This window comes from Capsicum annuum, chromosome 2, assembly GCF_002878395.1.
Source record: "Capsicum annuum cultivar UCD-10X-F1 chromosome 2, UCD10Xv1.1, whole genome shotgun sequence".
Taxonomy (NCBI): Eukaryota; Viridiplantae; Streptophyta; class Magnoliopsida; order Solanales; family Solanaceae; genus Capsicum; species Capsicum annuum.
This window is the reverse complement of record NC_061112.1, coordinates 153,754,938-153,778,515: the sequence shown is the minus strand read 5'-3', so window position 1 is coordinate 153,778,515 and position 23,578 is coordinate 153,754,938. Positions and strand designations below refer to the sequence as shown.

The 23,578-nt window shown below is 34.5% G+C and overlaps 3 protein-coding genes across 3 annotated transcripts; 2 read left to right on the top strand and 1 right to left on the bottom strand.

Annotated features, from left to right (window-relative positions):
- The first annotated feature begins 5,925 nt into the window (after nt 1-5,925).
- On the top strand, nt 5,926-11,361 carry LOC107860752 (probable inactive leucine-rich repeat receptor-like protein kinase At3g03770). The gene is made up of 7 exons (XM_047407653.1): nt 5,926-8,003; nt 8,108-8,241; nt 8,655-8,898; nt 9,568-9,773; nt 9,860-9,885; nt 10,057-10,168; nt 10,490-11,361. Exons 1-7 carry the CDS (start codon nt 6,650-6,652, stop codon nt 10,718-10,720), a joined length of 2,307 nt encoding a protein of 768 aa, XP_047263609.1. The 5' UTR covers nt 5,926-6,649; the 3' UTR covers nt 10,721-11,361.
- Nucleotides 11,362-15,777: 4,416 nt separating this feature from the next.
- On the top strand, nt 15,778-21,369 carry LOC107860753. The gene is made up of 8 exons (XM_016706224.2): nt 15,778-17,157; nt 17,446-18,752; nt 18,988-19,276; nt 19,361-19,582; nt 19,722-19,895; nt 20,255-20,461; nt 20,547-20,660; nt 20,852-21,369. The coding sequence occupies exons 1-8, from the start codon at nt 16,465-16,467 to the stop codon at nt 21,170-21,172; spliced, it is 3,327 nt and encodes a 1,108-aa protein (XP_016561710.2). The 5' UTR covers nt 15,778-16,464; the 3' UTR covers nt 21,173-21,369.
- Nucleotides 21,370-21,491: 122 nt separating this feature from the next.
- Nucleotides 21,492-23,427, bottom strand: LOC107860754 (probable adenylate kinase 7, mitochondrial). Its single transcript, XM_016706227.2, has 4 exons — nt 22,877-23,427; nt 22,341-22,481; nt 22,003-22,194; nt 21,492-21,852 (listed from the first exon to the last, which is right to left on the bottom strand). The coding sequence occupies exons 1-4, from the start codon at nt 23,177-23,179 to the stop codon at nt 21,694-21,696; spliced, it is 795 nt and encodes a 264-aa protein (XP_016561713.2). The 5' UTR covers nt 23,180-23,427; the 3' UTR covers nt 21,492-21,693.
- Between the last annotated feature and the right edge of the window lie 151 nt (nt 23,428-23,578).

The window sequence follows — 23,578 nt, the reverse complement described above, 5'->3', positions numbered from 1 at the left end:
CTTTTGGTATTGTATTGAAGTTAGTTATATGGTGGGGTGTGTCCCGATCTTACTTAAACTCTATGTATTGTCTAGAGGTTTGGTAGACCTAATGTACAGTCAAGGTGGTGTTTTGTTAATAGACGTGATGGCTCCAACGGCCAAGTATTGTATATACATATATATGTGTGCTCGAGCTTATACAGGTGATTATTTTCTTTTATATGCGACATGATGTTGTCCGAATTTTGGGTTGTAATAGAGGTATGCATGGGGAGTATAAGGTTATGAGCTGGTTCTCCCGGGCCTCCTCGGTTACGGGTGTCAGTCCGCCCTAATAGGATTTGAGGCGTGACACTTCTATCCATTCTTTCCAGAAATTTTAGGAGCAAGAGAGAAATTCTGGGGATCGAAAGTTGGATAGAAAATTTGGTTTCACTGTTTAAGGAGGTCTGGCTCTTCATTCAGAGGTCTAAAAAAGAAAACATATAGTGTTCGTTTCCAGGAAAATCTGTCTGTTTATTTGGGATTTTAGCTCAGCAAGATTTTTTTGTTCTCTCTTCTTTGAAAATTGGACTGCAAATCAAAGTCCCCGAGTGGACAACGACGCTTCTCCGATGGTGACACATCTCGACGATTAGCTCGTTCTTCCGTTTTGCTGCTTTCTAAAAGGTAATATCCTTTGCCTTTAGTTTTGATCATATTCTGCTTCATCTCTTCATTTTATGGTTATAAAGTGCTATCTTGAAAATCTTGTGTGCTAGGATGTCCATTGTCGAGGTCTTAGAGACCATAGTTTACTCTTTTCATGAAAGACGCTGTTGTTTGTAGCATTACATCAGAATAAATCCTTGGGGTGATCGTATGGTATATGGCTTTCATCAGTTTTAGTTTGATTTTATGATTTTCCACGTATCTGAAACATTATTGATTAGTTTGGTGTTCTCATTTTACTACTTTTGGCGCCATAGTTGGATTTCGAATTAAAATTTGTGGTTTTGATTATGTTCAATAGTTCTAGCCATGTGTTGTCCTGTTTGTAGTCATTATTTGAAGGTGTTTCAACTGTTGTTATTATGGATTAGTGTTGTATTCATCAAGCTGGCATGTTGCTAGCAGAATTACCACTCAAGAGCCCTTGGCCTTCTCATATTCCAAAGGGACAATGAGTAAGGTCTAAAATATGCTAGGAAGTCCTAATGTTCCTCGATGACTATCTCGTTTGAGTCTGCCGAAGCGAGGAAGAAGAAAAAAAAATCTGCCATCTTGCTCATTGTTGGTATTCATTGATTATCAAAACTGTTGAGCCGTAGTATTATTAGCGAGACTTCCTCTCGAGTTACCCGGTCTTTCGAGGGACAAAGAACGACAAGGATAAGTCCGCTAACAAATAGCAAATCCTGGGATCCTCAATGATTTATCTCGGCGACCAAAGGCTCTCTTTGTGTCTGTTGAATGGAGAGTGAGGACGAGGATAGTAGATTTTGCCATATTTTCCTTCAGTTTAATGGGTTAGGCCTTTCTTTTGGTCTCAAGACAAGAAGTTTGAATTTCCACCTTTCTTTTGGGCCCTTTTTGGCATTAATATATATCAGGAGGATGAATATGGTTGTGTTGTGGGATACTATACATTTGAATACATTGTTTAGGAAAGTTAGCTTAAATTTGTGTCATGGCATTCCGTATGGCCTATATTCAGGTTAAATACTCACGAGAATCTTTATTTAAGAGTAAGGATTCAGTGGAAGGATAAGGCCCTTTGAATTTGCTTAAAATAAGTTTATCCGTGGTCATGTATTTTACTTATTTTCAGTGGCTTTGGAAATGCATCAACAAATGAGTATTATTTTCCTCTTTCCATTTTTGTGGGTCATTTCAAAGTTCGGAGGCTTAACTTCTTATACTGAAATTCTCATTATGATTGTTGCTAAAACGACGCCAATGAGTCATGACTAATGTGAATATTTGGATATTTTAGAAATTTTCTTCCTGGTTCAGTAGGACTAATCTGTATTAATGCGGGTTCTTCGATAATATGTTGCCTGCGATCAAGTCATTTTTTTAGGACATATTTCAGCCCACCGATTGAGCAAAACGACGAAATAAGATTAGTTCAGTGTTTATTCCTACTCCATTCTATATGCGCATTTATTCATTTTCTTTACTTTGTGAATTATGTGGTTTATAATGACTCTAACTCTTCTCTTTCTTTCGGTGCATGTGAATCTGTTTTGGGGTCCACAATGGACTCCCCCATATGCATTATCAAGTGGGCTAACGAGGCCCGTATCCTCAATGTTTAATTCCAAAGTGCTCCCATGGCGCATAAATATGAAGAGTCGAGCGAAGAAGAAAAGAAGGGGCTAAAATCCCATCGTTGAAGCAGCCCAGAGACTTGAAAGTCTCACTTTCTGTTTTATTTATTTATTCACTTATTGTCGTGTTTATTTATTTATTTATTTTCTTATTATTCATTTGGGCCTCAAAGCCAAAGTTGTACTTAATACAGGTGAAGCGAGATTCGAGATAAAGGCTCGAAAATATAGAATTAGGACAGGTGAAAATGGGTCGAAAACCCAACTAGACTAGGACAGATTTCATTGATTCGGGCCCAATGGCCTAAATCACTACTTCTCCCTTTTCCCCTTTTCCTTTTGCTTACTTGTTTTACGTGTTTTCTTGCGAAGCTAGTTAGATCCCTAACTAAGTCGCTAAAAAACTGATTTTGCAAAAAACTTCTTTTTCTTAAATCAACTATTTTTCCAACAAATTAATTTTTCGAAGTTAATTAAAAGAGCGTTTTCAAACGGATCAGATAACCACATGTTAGCGGACGTTTTAAGTGCCTAACACCTTCCTAAAACGTTAATAGGAACTGCTTACTCAGAATCTCTGACTTAAACGATTTTTCTGTTTTGAATCGTCTAAATATTTTACGAAGGTTTCTTAATTCCTTTTTAAAATTAAGTGGCGACTCTTTCAAAAGTCAAAATTTCTCCGCAAAACAGACGTGGCAGGCATGACTGACATGGCAGATGTGGTAGCTGACGTGGGAGAGAGTGTGTTACACTCATCAAAAAAGGGTTTAAAATGTTATTTTTTAATAGGTTCAGGGGTCCAGATGACAAACATGTAAGTAGAAGTGTTCAATTTACAAAATTGACATATTAGAGAGGTCCAGAAGGTTATTTTGCCTATAGGGGAGAGATACCTGTTTTGTAAGTTTATTTGACTGGATAGTATAAGAATCTTTTGCACGACACAAAACATAAACTCAAAAGGAATATATTCGTCCGATGACGCTACTGAATGTCTCCACTGGGAGAAAGTCTACAGAAAAATGATCTAGGGGATTATTTGCTATTCCTTAATTTCCATGCAATAAATCTTTGTGATTCGATTCTTTCTCAAATACTACGCTATGTATAGCGACAGCTTTAATATACCGGACATCTCGCAATTTCCATCATCTTATCTCGAGTGATTTCTAAGGAATAAGAAAATTATATAACGGGGGATTCTTGTAATTAATTGTAATTTGTATCAACTTTCTGAGTCATATTAAAGGAATAAAGCTCAAAACTTCGAAGTGCAAACTAAAGCATTCCAAAAAGAACAGTAACCATTTGAATAATAATAATAGCTCTAAAAAGAAGGGAAATATCAACAGTAATTTCAAATTGAAAGGTCAAAACCTGCTTTAAACTTTTCTAACGGGAGTTCAATAAGGCTGGGACTACCAATAAATAAAGATTGAGTTCCGAGTTTGGATAAAGGAGTTAATCTGATATTATATCCTAATTTATATATGTTATAACTTTCGAATTCGAGAATCAAACCTCGTAAGTTTGACAGTAAATTGACATATGAAATCTTCAATCTCTTTTAAACTATATATATATTTTTGAAAATTAATGAAACACAAAAAAATATATATTTAAATATTTAAAACTCGAAAAATATCACGTAAATTGAACAGAAAGATTATGCCATCTACATGCAAAGATAAAATCGTGCGGAGATTTTTCTCTTAGATAGGCAATAATCGAATTGTGGTCGATCTTTCATGTGAGATTTAGATGGCAATTGGCATGTCATTTTGCAATAATAACTGAAAGATGCCAAAATCAGAGGATATTAAAAAGAAAAAAGGCACCCCAATTCCCAAGATTTTGATTATTTTAGACCCCAAACAAGCCTTGATCAACCCAAGTTGGACCTCGTAATCACAACAGGCTGTACAATGGGCCATCTGTCCTTTTCCAGTCGGCCCAAATTTCAATACTTGCACCTTCCCCCCCTTCCAAAAAAGGATAAGAGGATTCTTGTATATATCGTGTTCTTCTTCAACTCCCATCTTCTTGTAACTATTGATCTCAGTCACTTTCCGTGTGATATTGGATTTGAATCACTCAGACTTCACATGTAACGAGTAACAATCACGTAGCATAAGGTACAAAGACAGAAACACCAGTGAGTGTCTGACATATTGTTTTATATAGATTTGAACATGATCATTGCACCCTACTTCTTTTAATAACCTTAAATTACAGAACGCAAAGTGGAGTTCAGACATCTCAACAGAAGCAAATACTCGTCTCTAACTATAAGGAATGATTTGTACAAGAAAAAAAAAAACTGTGAAAAAGAGCATTGCAGCTACAATAATAAGAGAAGCGACAAAAGGGAGGTTATGTTATACCTTAATAACTAAGTGGGGGGTTTGGATTGATTTATTTTTAAGTGCTTTTAACTTTTAATATTTTTTCAATTTGATGTTGTTTGACAAAGTAAAAAGTACTTTTAAGCACTTATTTTTAAATCAAAAGTAGGGTAGCACGTTTTTGGCTTATAAACTTCTTATTAAGTGCCTATTTGGAATTACTTATTTCTCAAAATAAACACTTATTTTGAGAAAAAAATATTTTTTTTTAAAAGTATTTGTTAAACTTGTAAAAGTCCTTTTAAAAATAAGCAGAAGTAGTTTTTCTGCTTCTTGAAAGAAGCATAAAATTTCTGTTTTTCAAAGAAACAGATGCAGAAAATTATTTTTTAATGACGAAAATATCCCTATCACACACACACAAATATATATATATTCCTTATTAATTAATTAACATACCTTACAAGTTTGACTAATGTTTGATTTTTAAAATTTTACATTTCATATTTATGTCATAATTCTTTATAATTTATATATTGTTATTTTATTTTTACTCATTTTCTTTAAATAAATTTGAAAATATCACTGATGATGATGACTAAAGAATATATAATTTTTTTTATCTTTTATTATTAATGATAACAATTGACAAATAAATCACATTACAAGATTGCATTTTGACGGCACATGTAAATTTTTTCTCAAATATTTAATTTTAAATAAATAATTCATGAAAAGTGAAATATTTGTTATAATATAGTGTGTGTGTATATATATATATATATATATATATGAATATGGTGACTGCTTATTCGTAGTAATTTTGACACAGTAAAAATATATATAAAAAAATACTTCTTAAAAAGATTATTCAAACACAATTTGATTATCAAAAGTACTTTTTAAATAAATTTATCAAACACAAACTGTTTTTTTTTAAAAGCACTTTTTTGAAAAGCCATTTAATAAAAGTATTCCTCAAATAAACAGTTTTGTAATAACAATCCCAAACGAGCTCTAAAAGCGAATTCAAACACCATCTAAACCCAACATGATTACTAATCCGTATCAGTGTACCATACATAGTAAATAGCGGTCAGTTGTATATTCATTATCAAAAATTATATTATATACACAAAGCATACAAGTCAAAAACAATTTTTCATACATATGTATTAATTAAATCTTGAATACTATTTATAAAAATTTTAATTTTGCTATTTTTATTATATGTATAAAATAGATATAAATAAGCTCGTAGCATATTGTTTTTGAGTTATCAAATTCTGTTTGAATGGTTACTTAACGTAGTACGTATTGTTTTAATAAATATAATGTTCCTCTTACGTCTTTTCATTGTACATAAAAATATTACTCCAGTGTAGGAAGTTTCCGGTGGTGTGGGGTCTCAAAGCTTAGAGAGTAGTATGAGATATAGTGGGAATTGCACAGTGCTTTTCTGAGAAAGAGTGTGTGTGTGGAACAGAAAACGGTCACCATTAAAGCCAAGGACCTCAGCAAGCTTGCATTGGTCCCCTGTTTTTTCTCCTTGACTTCTTCTGCCGCCTCTGCATGCACCACTTAATGCTTTCTCTTTCTCAGCTACTCATTTTTCATCTACCCTCCATTAATTGCTTCATTTTATAACTACTTGTTTCTTGTTCTGCTTCTTCTCTTCTTCTGGGAGTTAGTTGGTCCCCCCTCCTTCACCCAAGAAAGAAAGAACATTCCATTAATTGGCAATTATAGGAGTATTTATTCCCATTTCTAAATGGGGTTTTAGCAAGCTAGATTTGTTCCAGCATTAATTGTTCGGTAGCTCAATCTTGACTTGTCTTCTGATTTGTAATTTAATGCTTCTCGTTTTCACTGAACTGGGCAGGGGCCACTCAGTGCTTTTAGTTTCTTTCCCTTGGGCTTATTCGTGATTAGCCAAGAATACAAAGAAGGTACAACCTTGGAGGACTTACTCATGATTCATTGAATGTAATTTGGAAATTTGGATTCATGGGTTGCTTCAAGATTCTTGTGATAGTGTTGGTTATTTGCTGTTTCTTTATAGAAAACACGTACCAGTTACAGTCCTATGAAATTCAAGCTCTTCTTCAGTTGAGGAAGCACTTGGAATATCCAGTTCAGCTGGATGTTTGGGAGAATGACGATGGAGATTTCTGCAGCTTAACTTCAACACTTCATATGAGCATTACTTGTCAAGACAACTCTGTTACTGAGCTCAAAATCAAGGGTGATAAGTTGGTTAAGTTAACTGAATTTCATGGATTTGCTGTTCCAAACCAAACATTATCTGAGGGTTTTTCCATTGATTCATTTGTTACCACTTTGACAAGGTTAAGTAACTTAAAGGTTCTTACTTTAGTTTCTCTTGGTATTTGGGGACCCCTTCCTGATAAAATTCATAGGTTGGCTTCACTTGAACTTTTGGATATGAGCTCAAATTTTCTATTTGGTTCTGTTCCTTTTCAGATGTCAAGATTGATAAAGCTTCATACTTTAATATTTGATGGCAATTTTTTCAATGATACTATCCCTGATTGGTTCGATTCTTATAACAATCTTACTATACTAAGCTTGAAGAACAACAGGTTGACGGGCCAGTTTCCTTCTTCAATGTCTAAAATCACGACCCTCACTGACATTGTTCTGTCACACAATGTGCTTTCTGGTAAATTGCCTGATTTAACGGCCTTGTCTAATTTGCTTTTACTGGATTTAAGGGAAAATCATTTGGATTCTGAACTGACACCCTTGCCAAAAAGACTTACCACAGTTCTACTTAGCAGTAACGCTTTTACGGGTGAAGTCCCGGAAGAATTTGGCACGCTAAATCAACTGCAACACCTTGATTTGTCAAATAATTCTCTCGGTGGGATGGTGCCTGCTGGCTTATTCTCTTTGTCAAGCATCAGTTACTTGAATTTAGCGTCTAATGTTTTCAGTGGTTCACTTCCTAGCAGTCTCACTTGTGGGGGTGAACTTGGTTTTGTTGATATTTCTGATAATAGATTGGTTGGTAGGCTTCCTTCTTGCTTGAACACCGTTTCAGATAAGCGAATTGTTAAGGTCAGTGAAAATTGCTTGTCTCTTGACACTCAATATCAGCATTCCGAGGGCTATTGCAAACAAGCAAATTCAGATAAGAAACGGATCACAGTGAAAGAAATAGCATTATTGACAGGTGTTATTGTGGGGATTGTAATTGTTGTGGTGTTTCTGTTAGTTGCGCTTCTACTCTTTCGTAGAAGTCAGCGTGCACATAACATGGTGGATCAGCACATGCTTCCGAAAGTTGTGCAACATAATGCACAACCCCAGGTTCCTTCTGAACTCCTAGCAAATGCCAGTGAGTTAAATTTCTTTTCATTTTTAATCAGTTTAAATTTGTATGAAGGAAATGTTTCTCCAGTAAAGCTTCTCGCGGCTTGAACTCAATCTTTGAATCCTCAGGAATAATTTCTCAAGCGGCAAACATAGGATCACAAGGTGCCCCATCATATCGGGTGTTCTCCATGGAAGAGTTGCTAGAAGCAACAAAAAATTTTGATCAGTCGACGTTACTTGGTGAAGGGTCAGTTGGAAAAGTATGTCTTCAAAACAATCTTTATGGTTCAAAACAACAGATAGTCATTTATCTTCGTGTTTTTCGTTCAATGATCACTCTAAATTTTGACTCAAAATTAGATGCTTGCTCTAAACCTTGAATAAATGCAGTAAATTTTTTCTGTTAGTTTTGTTGCTTAGTCCATAGATCATGTCCAACAATGATAATGCAATGGATGCACAAGTTCAACTAGCTGCAAAATGGATTTAAGAGTTTCTTCTTTTCTTAATTGATTGTTTATTTGATTTATATTTGTATTCTGCATGTGTATCTATTACGTCTTTGATGATTAAAAAACTGGTGGTCACCATTAATGTTTTGTGCCTTTGATTTAGCATCTAATGGACACATGACAATTCATAGAAATTCCCTCAATATTTATCTCCTTTTCAGATTTACAAGGGAAGATTAGGGAATGGAGCTTACGTCGCTGTAAGGTCATTAAATGTGTACAGAAGATACTCTAATCGGAACCTCAAACTACGGTTGGATTTACTGTCAAAGTTTCGTCATCCCCATTTAGTTAGCCTTCTGGGTCACTGCATTGATGGTGGGGCACCAGATGATTCAACTGTGCCCAGAATTTTTCTCATATATGAATATATCTCTAATGGAAACTACCGTGCTCATCTATCAGGTCAGCACTGTAAACCCTTTAGCATGAGCATTTGCATGGATTTCGATGCTTGTTTGAATATGGAAATAGTATATGCGCGTATGCAGTGCTAATTTGATTCTTTTTCTCCGAGAAATGATTGGTATACCCTTGTTGATGAATCTCTATGGCGAGGAATTAATTGAAGAAGTTTGCGGATTCATCTTATATACAAACAGAAAAGCTAAATGTCATTTCAAGATATAGGAAAATGGGTCACATTGGATTTCCTTGATAGGAGTATTATTACTAATGAGTTTTTACTTGATCACTGATCCAAATGCCAGCACTTCATGAGTGCTTCATCGTCGTTCCCAGATGAATAAAAAGTAGTTTTGCTACTCATGAACTTGAGGAAAGCTTTTCTCACTCTGTTATAGCCAAGCATTAGGCATCTTATTCATCATATTGATTTTACACAAGTGGTATTCAATTTGCAATTAATATTGTTTGATGTAGCAACTATAATTTTTCATTTACATGACGTTATATTCATACTGAGAAACTGTTGGACCTTCAATTTTTATCTTTATTTTTGTTGTTATGCACTTTCATTAAACCCTGCATGTCCAATAAGCTACAAAAGATACAAGAGATGCTCCATAAAATGAGACTACACGTTCAGCTTATCTCAAACACATGTACTTGCAGAAAATAGTACAAGAAAGATCCTCAAGTGGTCAGATAGGTTGTCGGTGCTGATTGCCGTTGCCAAGGCTGTACACTTTCTTCACACAGGTGTAATTCCTTCTTCATTTAGCAACCGCTTGAAGACAAGTAACATATTGCTTGATGAGCATAACATGGCAAAACTAAGTGATTACGGGATGTCCATTCTTATGGAAGAAAGTGAAAAGGTGTATATCTAGATATTTGGTTAGGAAGGTGAAAATTCAAAATTTAGGATAGACAATAATTTCTCATACTCAACGTCTTTTTTCAGGCAAAAGGAGAAGATGTCACCTCCTGGTAAGAAGCTCTTTACTCATATATTCCATAGCGTGCCTTAGTAACTTCCTTTTGCTAAACCAACTGAGATATATTTTCTTGGAATCCTATCTCAAGAATGTCAACTAGACGCATATATCATTTACTATATCTGTTTGCGGGATACAGAGGTGACATTTTATTCTTGTGTAGGCATATGACGAAGAAAGGGGATGATGTTTATAACTTTGGTTTCATATTACTGGAGTCGCTGGTTGGGCCTACTGTTACTGGAAAAGGAGAAGCATTTTTGTTTAAGGAAATGGTATGAAACTAATTCAATTCCTTTGTCATCGACAGTAATGTAAGATGCTCTGCAACAATTTGTTCCCTTTTAGGATCCTAAACTTTCTTGCAATTTTGGATAAGTAACAAAATTTTCTTTCTCATGCATCCCAACTTTACATTTATTACTAATACAGATTAACAGAACTACACACACTACTCAACTTTTCATAAGGTAAACCTTCTGATATGCAAATACCACAGGATTAAAGTTGAGCTTGTTATACAACAGTTGAAAATGCTTGATTTTTCACTTGATATCTCTGGGAAATGACGCTTGGATTTTCTCTTTGAATGACAGGCATCCTTTGGCAGCCAAGATGGTCGACGCAGAATCGTGGATCCAGTAGTGTTAAGCACTAGCTCCAATGAGTCTTTGTCAATTGTAATATCCATCACCAACAAATGCATATCTACAGAGTCATCAACTCGCCCCTCGTTTGAGGATGTTCTCTGGAACCTACAATATGCTGCTCAAGTCCAAGCTACAGCTGATGCAGATCAGAAATCCGAAGTTACTTCACCGTCATGAGCTATTTCAGAGGTCCAACTACATCGAATCAACGATATTTGGTCATATAGAATGGGACCAAGTTAGCTGATTTCATGATGGTTGTGGAAGTACCAAGTACCAAGTACCAACCAGTAGGCTAGCCTTAATTAAGACTCAAGTTTAAGCTACAGGTCCTCCCACATTGTCTTTATTTTGCATTAGAAATTTATAGGTGATGTTTGCATATAGCATAGGCCATAGGCCCTCATTTTAAATTTATCCTTGATAGAATACAACTAGAACTATAGTATTTGTTATTTCTTGTGGGTGATCAAAACTTTTGGTCCGGATGTCACTGACAGGAGGCAATTGAGATCTAGATTCAGAGAAAATACTTTAGTCATCATGTATTTGGTGCAACCGAAACAAAAATGTGGATACTGCAACTGCAAGACATTATGACTAATGCCATCAAATTTTTTGGTGGCTGCTGTTTGGAGCAGTTAGTTGAGAGACCAGACCATACTACTCTATAGTATAACTTGCACAGAGGACTAACCGATGCAAAAAGGAAATGATTTGTTATGTTCAATTACTTGTATCATTTACCGATTTTTTTTTTCCTGTTATTACTTTTATTTTTGTGAAAAGAGTAACATTTGCGAATGAGCTGAGGACCACTTTTTTCTGACTCCTCCCCACCATTTTGATCTCTTAGTGACTCAAACTAACAATCCAAACAACTTTCTGTTATCCATAAGGGCAACCACATTAATTTCTGAATTGAGAGGAAAAAAAAGTAGAGGAAGGAGGACAAAATCAAAACATTAGGTTAAGATGGGAATGGGGTCGTGGTTCAGCAGTACTAACACAAGGGGCCATATTTCGTTTCATCATCTCTATCCGATATGGACGTGCCACCCAACTAAAATTCTGAACCTTATTTATTTGAAAAGAAGCTATATTCTACGCATGGTATAAATAACCTATAAGGTCGTAATCACATAAATTTTTACTATAATCATCAATAATTCTTAGCTTCAAAAAATGGTAATCAACCAACTTGCTATAAACATTAAAAGGAAATTCCTTCTTTAATATTAAAAAACACGTAACCTAAAATATTAGTAGTAATTGTAACTCTATCCAGGAGAGTCGGGTAACTTATTAGACATAAAAGAAAACACTATTTCATTTTTTTTAACCGAAAAGACTCAAAAATACTCCATTATTAAATATTTGGCTCAAAAATACCATTTTCCTTAACGAAATTAAATTATTTCGATTGAATTAAACCCTAACTTTAACTTTTTAACCCTAATACTTTAATTTTTTTTACATAAAAGTATTTTTAAAATTTTAAAAATAAGATAATGAAAAAAGTATTTGAATTATAATATAAATTGGTTGAATTTGATTTGAAAAATAAACATACATTTATTCTAAAAAGGTAATTTCACTTTACATCTTTTTAATCTTTAAAGAAATTAACGAAATTAATAAAATATAAATTAAATGATGAACTTTATATAAATTAACAAAATAATCGAAATAATTAAATTTTGTTAAATACCCCTCTGTTAAATATTTGGCTTAAAAATACCCCTCCCCTTAACGAAATTAAATTATTTCGATTGAATTAAACCCTAACTTTAACTTTTTAATCCTAATACTTTAATTTTTTTTACATAAAAGTATTTTTTAACTTTTTAAATAAGATAATGAAAAAAAGTATTTGAATTATAATATAAATTGGTTGAATTTGATTTGGAAATAAACATACATTTATTCTAAAAAGGTATTTTCACTTTACGTCTTTTTAATCTTTAAAGAAATTAACAAAATTAACGAAATATAAATTTTCACTTAAATAAATTACAGAAATATAAATTAAATGATGAACTTTATATAATTAACAAAATAATTGAAATAATTTAATTTCGTTAAATACCCCTCTGTTAAATATTTGGCTCAAATTTTTGAGCCAAAATTCTAACGAATGACATTTTTGAGTTATTTCGAATAGTTCTGGCTATTTTTGAGCCTTTTCTGTTTTTTTAAATTATAGGTATATAGTTGACCCTGAAAATGTAGAATCACTTCTATTAGGGAATTCCTTACTTTTTAAAGTGAGATCTTTCAACAAAAATTTAAGTTAAAAACATTTTAAAACAGGTATAAAATTTCGAGGGAAAAAAAAAAAAATCGCCTGACAAATATTAATTACTATATTGATTAAAAATAATTAACCTGCTAAAATATCAAAATTTAATAGTAATGTAGATAGTAAACTCTCACGTTTTTAAATTATCAGTTGTGATTTTTAAAGATAATGCTCTCAAATTGTTTGTTGGTTTAGAAGTACGAGACATAATTAACTAGGGGTTTGTATCGGTCGGTTTGATTTTATGTGTTATTAATTTGGTTTATCGATTCTCAGTTTTTAAATATGTAAAATCAATAGCCAACCAATAAGATATTTTTTTATTGGTTTCGATTTATCGATTTTTGATCTTTAACGGTTCAGTTTTCGGTTTAATCAATAAGAAAATACTTATAAAATAGAAATAGTAACAACTAACATAAAAAAATGAAATCTTAGTTACCGTCAAAATCCTACGTAATGCATTTTAGTTTACAAGAATTTTCAAACTTGAATTGAATGTTAGAAAAAAATTAAATCCTAATTGTTGGAAGCTATAAATGCTTCAAGCTTTTCAATAAGATAATAGTCGAGCTTTATATTATGTCTTTGTTGCCCTGAATAGTTTAATACTTTGTGACTCACTGAATTGTAAATAAGTAGTGCATATAATACATATACATACACATATCTATCTATTTATCTCTCTCTCGATATTTATATATATAACATAAATAGGGATAACACAATAATGTAGTGTATCCTTATTGGTTTATCGGTTTAACCAATCACCCAATAAGCTAAAACCGAAATCGAACCGTTTACCCAAATTCTTTTTTTATAAAACCAATAAAAACTGTTAACCCAATAACAATAACCCAATAACATTTTTATCGGTTCGATTTATTGATCGGTTTAATTTTTGCATACCCTTATAGTTAACTACTATTTTCTTTCTATTTTAACCTTAGCATATAAAGAAAAAATAAAATAATTAAAAATCTTTTCAAATGCAATTTTTTGCAAGACACGTAAAAAGAAAATTGAAATGACATCGTTTAAAATTTTAAGAAATTGAAGTTAAAATTAAAATTGTACTTGTATTTAATTGTGAATATAAATTAGAGTTGTTGAAAGAAATGAAGCTGAAAAAAATAAAATAAATCTTACTTATTTTTGTTAGGTTAGAAATCGAGAGGGTGTTATGCGGAAGTTATTAGTTGCAAATTATAGAGATTATAAATCAGATGACAAAGAAAATAATACTAAAAATATAATATTTATGATTTGGCCAATTAACCTAAGTATAGATCTAATATTGAATAAATATTAAACCTATTAGGAGAAATCTTTTCCTCCTATATTCTGATATGAGAAGGAGGATCTTTAATGTTCAAAACATTTACTCCAAGAAAAAGATTAGTCAAATATGAAAGAAAATTATATTTTCCTTTTAGAAAAAATAAAAGTAATTATGTTACTTTTATTTTTCTTTCAAAAAAATAAAAAAATAATTTTGGTAAGAAAATCAGAATAAAATTGTTAACAGTTTTCACCTTTTTAAAATATAATTTAAAATCAATCAAACACTATAATTTTTATTAAAATAAAATATTTTTTCCAAAAAATATTAAGAATTCTATGAACAACAAACACCGACATACAGTGGTTGTGGAGGAGGTGGTAGCAGTAAATATGGAACGTGGTTGGCGTATGACCCCTATGTCGGTGGAATCATTCAAATGCCCCCCATTTCCAATACTACCCCACCTTGTCATGTACCGTAACCGACGCGCCTTCCTAATTACATTTACGCATCATTTTTGGTAGACTGTATAACAATAATGCAAAATATGAAATATTAATGATATTTGTATTAATAATATTTGTATTAGTTATACTTATATTTTTTTATGCAGTGGTTGATTCGATGTATTAAAAATAACATGAATTATATAATTTTTAGATTTTTTTTTTATATAATACCCTCAATATATATGTTGAAAAGGATGCGGAAAATTTTTTAAGGGATGATAGTGTCTTTAAGCATGTTAATGCATTTATTAGATCTATTGCATTACTAATGCCATGAATTTTAAGGTATTAATAATCCATACCTCAATATACAATAGAGTGTTAGTTATACATAGAATAAAAAAATATATCAAATAAGGTATTACTAATACACATTAAATTAATGTAGACATTAACTTTCCAATACACTTTACAAAACGAGTCCTAACTAAAAGATGACATATACAAATAAATTTGTCATAGTAGAATGCAATTTAATTTTAGCTTTCATATTATTTGATTTCAACCACTTCATCAATAAATAATATTCCTCTCTCGTACCTCGCTTTCTTTTTAAGTTGAATGTATGTCATAGCTTTATTAGAGACAAACAGAAAATTACTAATAAGGTATTCCATGATGTATACATTTAACCAAATTTACTTAATTAGAATATTTCTAAAATAACTTGAATCACTTTTGCTAATTTTGATTTTATAACGACTGTAACAACATATTTAGAGAAATCTCACAAATAAAATTGAAAAGAGTAGAGTATACACGGACCTCACAATTATCTCGTGGAAGTTTGATTGTATAACTAATTTCATATTTTATTTTTATTGTAAAATAAAAGTGAATGCATATCACAAATTGACCGGTACTTCCTTCGTTCCCTTTTAATTGTCATGTTTCGATTTTTGAGAGTTGATTTAATTAATTTTTAAAGTCAAATTAGATTGAATTAATTTAATTTTAGATATTTAAAATACTTTAAATTGTAATTTTTCTTTCTTATATAATATGATTTAAATTGTAATATTTCTTTGTTATATAATACTCTGATTTAAAATTACATTTTAAAAAGTCTTAAAAAACACCATAGTTTGTTTTGCACCTTCTTAACTGCGAGTGGAACCTTATAATTATTCGGACAGCCGGGAAGCACCATTGATTTGTGAGCATCAGCCTCCACCACTCGACGACCTTTTCATTTTCCATGCCCATTTTTTTTTTTTCTGTTTCAATATAGTACGTCGTCAGTTGCCTATTTTAAATTAAATTAGAGAAACAACATTCTTCTCTCACTGCTCACTCCCTCAAGCCTGTTGTCGGCAACCACTCCAATGCTCTATTCCTTCTACTACTCTCCTCCTCACTATATGTCTTCACCAAATCTTCCAATATGTTTTTTTAGTTCAACCCTCTTTGTTTCTCTTTTCTTTTCTCCTTTTTTGTGTGCTGTGTGTTTGTCTTTCCTCTGCTTTATACGCATTTGATTTTCCTTCCAATGACATGTCATAATATATTTGGAGTAAAAAACTTGATACTTTAATCACGTGAATTCATTAATTCAGGAAGTTCCTACTCACCTACTGATTGCCTATCCAAGTTGGGTTGCATTTATTGTGCGTCAGTGTCACCAGTAGATTAGGCCAGTTTAGAAAATATAGAATCAAAATGCGTTTTTGACAAGGTAACAAGTTAAGTTGCATTTCCAGCTACTAAAATATTTGCACTTCAAGTCCAAGAGGAGCTTTAGGGTACCGTACTGTGTTTTCTTTAAGCCTTTGCAGGTTTTGTATAATTCTACTGAAGACCATTTTACATTTGTGTCTCTAAAATCATGGTTTCGGGAGTGAGGGCGAAAGCTAGGAAAGGTCCCTCAGTACAAGTTGATTATCAAATTCATATTGAGGAGATCAAACCTTGGCCACCCTCACAGTCATTGAAGTCGGTTCGCGCTATTTTGATCCAATGGGAACATGGAGATAAGAATGGCTCTACCAGTCAAGTTGTTCCATCTTTAGGCTCTGGTGTTGGTGATGGAAAAGTTGAGTTCAATAAGTCATTTAAACTACCTGTGACATTACTGAAGAATAAAGGGGGAGATGGAGATGCTTTCCAAAAAAGTTGTATTGAGTTCAACTTGTATGAACCTCGCCGTGATAAGACAGTGAAAGGTCAACCATTAGGAACTGCTATCATCAATTTGGCTGAATATGGTGTTGTTAAGGAGGGTTTGAGTGTAAGCGTCCCTGTTAACTGCACGCGGGCTTATAGGAACACTACACAGGCCCTTCTCTTCCTGAAAATCCAGCCAGTTGAGAGGAGTCGCGTTAGCACTTCATCCTCAAGGGACATTTTAACAACAGAGGACCGTAATGGTGCTGAATCTGTTTCTACAATGACAAGTGAAGAATGCGCTGAGGAAGCTGAGGTTGCCTCATTCACCGATGATGATGGTTCCTCGCACTCATCACTTGCTGTTTCTTCTTCAGCTAATGGATCCAACTGTGGTTCATTGCCACAAGGAGAGGTATACTGCTCACTTTTTTTCAGTTCAGCTTATGGATCGATCCGAGTCCTTTCTTTCTGTTGCGTCCATATTGCAGGATACAAAGATACTTTCAGTTGTTTGTGTTTAATATACATACTTTGCGTAGGAGATGGGAAATCAATCCATGATATCAATATCTCCATACTAATCACACAACTACTGCTTGTACAATGTAAAATTATGGGTAGTTAATGCACGGCATTGCCAATGCTATAAAAACAAAAATTACAGAATCCTGAGTAGCTTGACACCTAGCGATCATTGCAGGATGAAGCTGAGGGAGTGAAAAGTAATCCTGGAGAACATGAAGATGAACATGTTCTGCATTCAAAGAAAAAGTCTGCAGATTTGGATGAGAAGCAAGTGGTAAAATCATTATTGGATTCGAAGGGATGTTCGTCTCACTCTTCAACTGATTTGTCGTCTGATCTGGCATGGCTCTCAAGGAAAATTGGTGGTAATGGTAACAATAAATTCTCAACATCAAGTGAGAATGCAATGACTGAAAACTCTCAGAATCTGTATGTGATGACCGAACATGTTGAACCCATACAACAAAGGGAAAGAATGCTGGCTAACAGTGAAAGTGGTGGTGAAATATATACTCCGCAAAGTTCCGAGGAAGGGAGGGTCAATAGTCATCAAGATCACGAAGACTTTCCAATTTCACATATCAAAGATGATGGTAAGAGCTTTATAAACTCAACAAGTCATTTCTCCAGTTCTGAGAATGCTTCTACTCCTGTTGAGAATAGGCAGGAGGATGCGAGAGATGTTCTTACCAAAAATGGTTCTTATGAAGGTGAAAATAGTGAGAATTATAAAGACAGGAGGCAAGAATTTGGTGCCCATCATAGAGAGAATTATCAGGAAAATGAACAAGTACAAGAAATTATCGAAGAGGAAGAATGTGAGAATGCTATGAAGAATGACTCGGACGAAAGTGAGGATGCTATGAAGAATGACTCGGAAGAAAGTGAGGATGCTATGAAGAATGACATGGAAGAAAGTGAGGATGCTATGAAGAATGACACGGAAGAAAGTAAGGATGCTATGAAGAATGGTTCGGAAGAAAGTGAAGTAAATTCTGTTGACACGGATAGTTATGGAGCAACGAGTAGCATCCTTAACAATGAGAGATTAAAGCATGTAAAGTCAGTTCGGTCATCAAAAGAACCTAATAAAGTAAACGGGTCTGTCAAAAGCAATCAATTTTTAGCACAACACAAAGAGATCAGTGCTCAAGGTTTAGCAAACGAGAGGAAGGATCGAAAGGCACAGTCAGCAGACGCATCAAGAATTCTTTTGGAAAGTAAACTCCATAAGTTGGAGCAAAGAGTAAAGATGGCAGAAGGAGAATTGAGAGAAGCTGCTGCAATTGAAGTTGCCCTTTATTCGGTTATTGCAGAACATGGAAGTTCCACAAATAAGGTCCATGCTCCTGCCAGACGCCTGTCGAGGTTCTATTTCCATGCTTGTAAAGAAGACTCTTTATTGAAAAGGGGAGCTGCTGCTAAAAGTGCAGTCTCTGGATTAATTTTGGTTGCAAGGGCATGTGGAAACGATGTTGCTAGGTATTTCTTAGTTTCCAATCATTTTTTTGCTCTCAACTAGCAGTTTTGTGTTTTTCATCTTCACACACATATACGATGGAACTTTTTGTTCACACACATAAGTACACAACGAGCTATTTTTTCAAAGGCTCAAGCACTATAATATCGTCGCCCTTTACGAAAGGAAGCTAAGTTTATGCCCAAGAAAGTCTATACCATTTTCCCCAACTTATTCTTATTTTATGTCTGAGCACAGGTTAACTTTCTGGTTATCAAATTCGGTGGTGCTGAGAGCAACTATAAGCAAATTCCAGCGGCAGCAGCATTTGCCCCATGCTACCGAAACTATGCTTGGAAAGGCTGCTTCCAGGGACAAGAGAAAGATATCTTCCCCACTTAAGTGGGAGGCTTTCTCCAGCAATGGTACTAGGGATGATTTTTGTGAAAGTTTTGGCAATTGGGAGGACCCTCGTACATTTACAAGAGCACTTCAGAAAACTGAAGTTTGGATATTCTCCCGTATCATTGAATCTATTTGGTGGCAGGTCTCTCTTCCAGGCCCAATTGAACTTTAAAATAGAATAATCTATTATCCAAATAATTAATACAACTGCCCTTTTCTTTTCCAGACTCTCACTCCACATATGCAATCTGGTGCTGCAAAAGAGATCCGCGGAAGTATGAATTCTTTGACAAGCAAAGTTTATAGGACAGCAAGTTCTAATAATGAACAGCGTGGAAGTTATTCTTCAGAGCTTTGGAAGAAAGCCTTCAAAGATGCATGTGAAAGGATTTGCCCTGTTCGAGCTGGAGGGCACGAGTGTGGTTGTTTGCGTTTTCTATCGAAACTGGTACTAGCTGGAAAATTGTCCTTCAATGTCTTTTTACCTAATTATTACATACAATATTATTAGTCTGAGTAAAACCCCACATGGTTGGTATTCTAAAACATTTCTATCTTGCTGCTGGGAATGTCATTCTTGTAACCAGATAATGGAACAATGTGTGGCTAGACTGGATGTAGCTATGTTCAACGCAATCCTTCGAGAATCTGCTGATGAGATTCCTTCAGATCCTATATCAGACCCTATTAGTGATGCCGATGTTCTTCCCATTCCAGCTGGAAAGGCTAGTTTTGGGGCGGGGGCACAACTGAAAAATACAGTAAGAATTACAGTTAGATTTTGCTGGTGAAATGAAATATTAGAGTTTATTTGCCTACTACTCTGAAAAGTATTGTCACATAGCAGCCTTTGATGGATGGAAAAATTATATTTAGCTAACTTTCGTTTTTACTTGCCAAAAATAAATCAGCCAAAAAGGAGAATTTTCAGAACCTATTGTACCTCATTCAATTAGAGACTTGTTCCCAATCTACAAACCTATGATTTTTCCTGAGTACTTTTTTCCTCATTGTACATTCAACCCCTATTTTTCTGCATGTATATGCTAGTGGACTTTACGTAGATTTAATTGGCAATGTTTGTGAAAAAATATTATTTATCCTTTGATGTGGATCACAGATTGGGAATTGGTCCAGATGGCTTACTGACCTTTTCGACATTGATGATGGGGAATCACTAAAAGATGTAACAGGGGAAGATGATAATGAAGAGAAGGGGAGTAATGAAGACGGCACATCTGCAAAGTCTTTCTACCTTCTTAATGCGTTGAGTGATCTGATGATGCTTCCAAAGGATATGCTTTTAAGCAGGACAATGAGAAAAGAGGTCAAACTCAGAACCCCAACCATTTGATCTATTCTATGTCTCTTTATGTTTTTCCTCTTTAATATGGTGCTGTTTGTTTCTTCAGGTATGTCCGGCATTTGGTCCATCACTAATAAGAAGGGTTCTTAATATATTTGTTCCAGATGAATTTTGCCCTGATTCAATACCGGAAGCTGTGCTTGAAGTTCTTCTCTCAGAGGTAAGTTCATCTATGTCTTTATTTATCTTGCCAAGCTAGCATTGCAGCTTTATCTTTTGGAAAATATTCTCTGTTTATTTTCCAAGCTGGAAGTTGAAGCTACAGTTTTAGCTGGAGTATAATGTCAAGCATTTTATCACGATGAAGTAAGTCTTACAATTCATATCTGCTTCCGCATTTTTCTTGGCTAGGAACCTTCTGAGGATGATTCTGTTACAAAATACCCATGCACAGCAGCCCCTGTGGCTTATATGCCACCTCCAATAGCTTCAGTAGGCAGTATGTTAGGTGATGGTTATAGCTATTCTATGTTGACACGAAGTTCATCTTCAGTGCTCAAAAAGTCATACACAAGTGATGAGGAGCTTGACCTATTGGATTCACCATTGAATTTAATCATTAATGATGGTGCTGAAGCTTCACAGTTTTTAGCAAAACCAAGTTCGATGCCAAAAAATAGTGGAAGGCAGAGGTACCAACTCCTTTGGGAGGTCTGGAGTAGCAGTGAATAAACTGACTAGTTGTGGTGTTGGACAATCTTTCTTGATTTGCATCTGAATGAAGGCAGGGTCAACGATGGGAGTATGAATTGTGGATATGATAAGCACTTGATATGTATCTTCATGTGTAGATATGGAAGGAGTTTAGTGTGTAGAAATGATCTATTAAATTTGAAAGGAAAAATAGGCCCTTCTCTTTCCATTTTTAATGATTGTGTTATTGCAGTTGAATCTGTATGAGTGGTTCTCAGAGTTACTTCACCAGTATGAAGTCACTGACCCAAATTGTTGTCACAAAGGGTTTTGAGTCGTTTGACATTCCACTACAAAGTTAAAAAAGCAAATCACACTCAAAAGATACATAGATAAGAACCATTTAACAAACTGTCTGCTAGAGATTCATCGCTACTACATGGTCACACTCAGTAAACAAGAATGAAACAAAAACTAGCTCTACATTCTCGCACAAAACTGACTTCATTACACTCATCTAATACACTTGCAAAAAGAATAAGTATCACCAGAGAATCAAATCAACATCCTGCAGACAACTGCGTTGAACCAACTGAACTCCTCATGTGCTGAAGTTGCAATGCAGCCAAAAGACCTTGCCATGTTTCTGCAGGCCCTCCTGCTACTTGAAAATCAAGGAGCTTTTTCTGCTTCCTGTAGTATTCTTCCAAGGGTTTGATCTTCAAACAATATACAGAACAATGACATGTATTAGTTGCCTTTGTAGTTCAACTGAGAACAATGAGTGTAATAACTAGGCAATCTCAATTTTTTTGTGGCTACTGCTTCTCCTAACTTGTAAAATTTAGAATATGTCACATCATATATACCTGTTCAGCAAGGACATTTTGCTTCTCTCTATAGGCACCATCCATGACCCTTGAAGACATCAAGTTACCTCTCGTAAGGAGTTGATCTTCAGCTGCATAAATTCCATTGCTTGTATCATTCTTTGGCACGTAACAGTCGGAACACTTGAGATTCAGAACTAAATCTATGTCCACAACTTTGTCAAGGATTTCCTATATGCACAATAAAACAATAGTGTGTATATATGTATATCAGAGAACAGGCTCCATTTTTCATGAGAAAGATGTAGTGTAGTAAATGAAAACTCAAAGATCAAAATTAAAACAAAAACGGGACGAGCGATGAGAGGTGTACATACAGCCTGAAAGATTGTACGAGGAATTCCATCTAAAATGAAGCCGCTTTCACCCCTGCAATAACCTTCTTCTAGCCTCTTTGATAACAAACCAAAAACAACGTCTTCGGGAACAAGCTTTCCCTCATTCACAGCACTCGCTATCTTCATACAACAAAATACAACTTATTTCAAAACAAAGAAAGATCCCACTAATTTAAATAAAAAGATCAGTTTTTTTTTTAATGCTTTGGACTCATAATATTGTTGATGCATGAAGGAAGAAATCTGTTGGTGCCCCTTCTAGTGAAAATGTCCTAAATCACCCACCAAAACATGAATGGAAGTCCTCCAACCTAAAAAAGAAAAACAGGATTTTTCTGCCCCGGTGCACTAAACTCCGGATTGTGTATACCCTGCATTTCCGCAAGAAGTTGTTTACACATCTCAAACCCGTGGTGGCAGCGCGGCAAGGCTCCCATTTTCCTTTGCAAAGCTGTTCGATCAATAATGTAGAGAATACTTTCTGGTTAGGTGAAAAAATGAATAGTAGTACGTACCTTGTTGTAGAGAGTAGAGCGAGGGTGGAGTTCTTGACGGACGAGAGAGCCCATGGAAATATGGGGAGCGTCAAGAAGTTTTGATAGCCACCGTGCGTACACGTGTCTCTGGGTCATTGGGTGGCCCATGATCAGCCACTGTACTCCCCTCCCTTTAGCTGATACTGCTGATTCCTCCATCTCCTCCTCGTACTCATAATCCAACTGAACTGCAGCAGCTGAACCGTAGGCCCGAACACACTTTCTTGAAGCCCGAATAGTAAGTTGTCGGGCTGAAACTCCGAGGAAGCTAATCACTGCCATATATATATATATATATATATATATTGGTCTGTGGGAAAAAAAGTAAAGAAGAAAAAGATACTTAGTGATAAAAGAAAATGTGAAGGTGGAGGAATTGAAGGAGCCTAAAGAAGAAGAACAAGGTGGTAGTTGATGCTGAAAATGTGTAGGATTTACGTGGATGTCATGAATGAAAGGAGTTGACCAAGAAAGTGGGTGGACGCTTTAACTAGACTCGGTCTCCTATTACTCCTATTTTCTTTTGAGCTAGTCCCTCGCCAATCAAATTACTCAATATATTGACGAATTTGTAGTTACTATCATATTTCACTAACTTTATACCTAGAATGTTATATAAATTGTAATTCTTTTCACGCTAACAATAATACCAAAAATACTTAAAAAAGTATTCCACAAATA

Excerpts from the sequence above, each read along its gene's own strand:
- LOC107860752 (XM_047407653.1), top strand. The coding sequence starts at position 6,650 with ATGGGTTGCTTCAAGATTCTTGTGATAGTGTTGGTTATTTGCTGTTTC. Across the intron at positions 8,899-9,567 it reads CTACCGTGCTCATCTATCAG|AAAATAGTACAAGAAAGATC; the intron begins GTCAGCACTGTA and ends ATGTACTTGCAG. Across the intron at positions 10,169-10,489 it reads CATTTTTGTTTAAGGAAATG|GCATCCTTTGGCAGCCAAGA; the intron begins GTATGAAACTAA and ends TTTGAATGACAG.
- LOC107860753 (XM_016706224.2), top strand. The coding sequence starts at position 16,465 with ATGGTTTCGGGAGTGAGGGCGAAAGCTAGGAAAGGTCCCTCAGTACAA. Across the intron at positions 19,896-20,254 it reads GGGCACAACTGAAAAATACA|ATTGGGAATTGGTCCAGATG; the intron begins GTAAGAATTACA and ends TGTGGATCACAG. Across the intron at positions 20,462-20,546 it reads GCAGGACAATGAGAAAAGAG|GTATGTCCGGCATTTGGTCC; the intron begins GTCAAACTCAGA and ends TTGTTTCTTCAG.
- LOC107860754 (XM_016706227.2), bottom strand. The coding sequence starts at position 23,179 with ATGGCAGTGATTAGCTTCCTCGGAGTTTCAGCCCGACAACTTACTATT. Across the intron at positions 22,195-22,340 it reads CTCGTACAATCTTTCAGGCT|GAAATCCTTGACAAAGTTGT; the intron begins GTATGTACACCT and ends TTGTGCATATAG. Across the intron at positions 21,853-22,002 it reads AAAATGTCCTTGCTGAACAG|ATCAAACCCTTGGAAGAATA; the intron begins GTATATATGATG and ends TATTGTTTGAAG.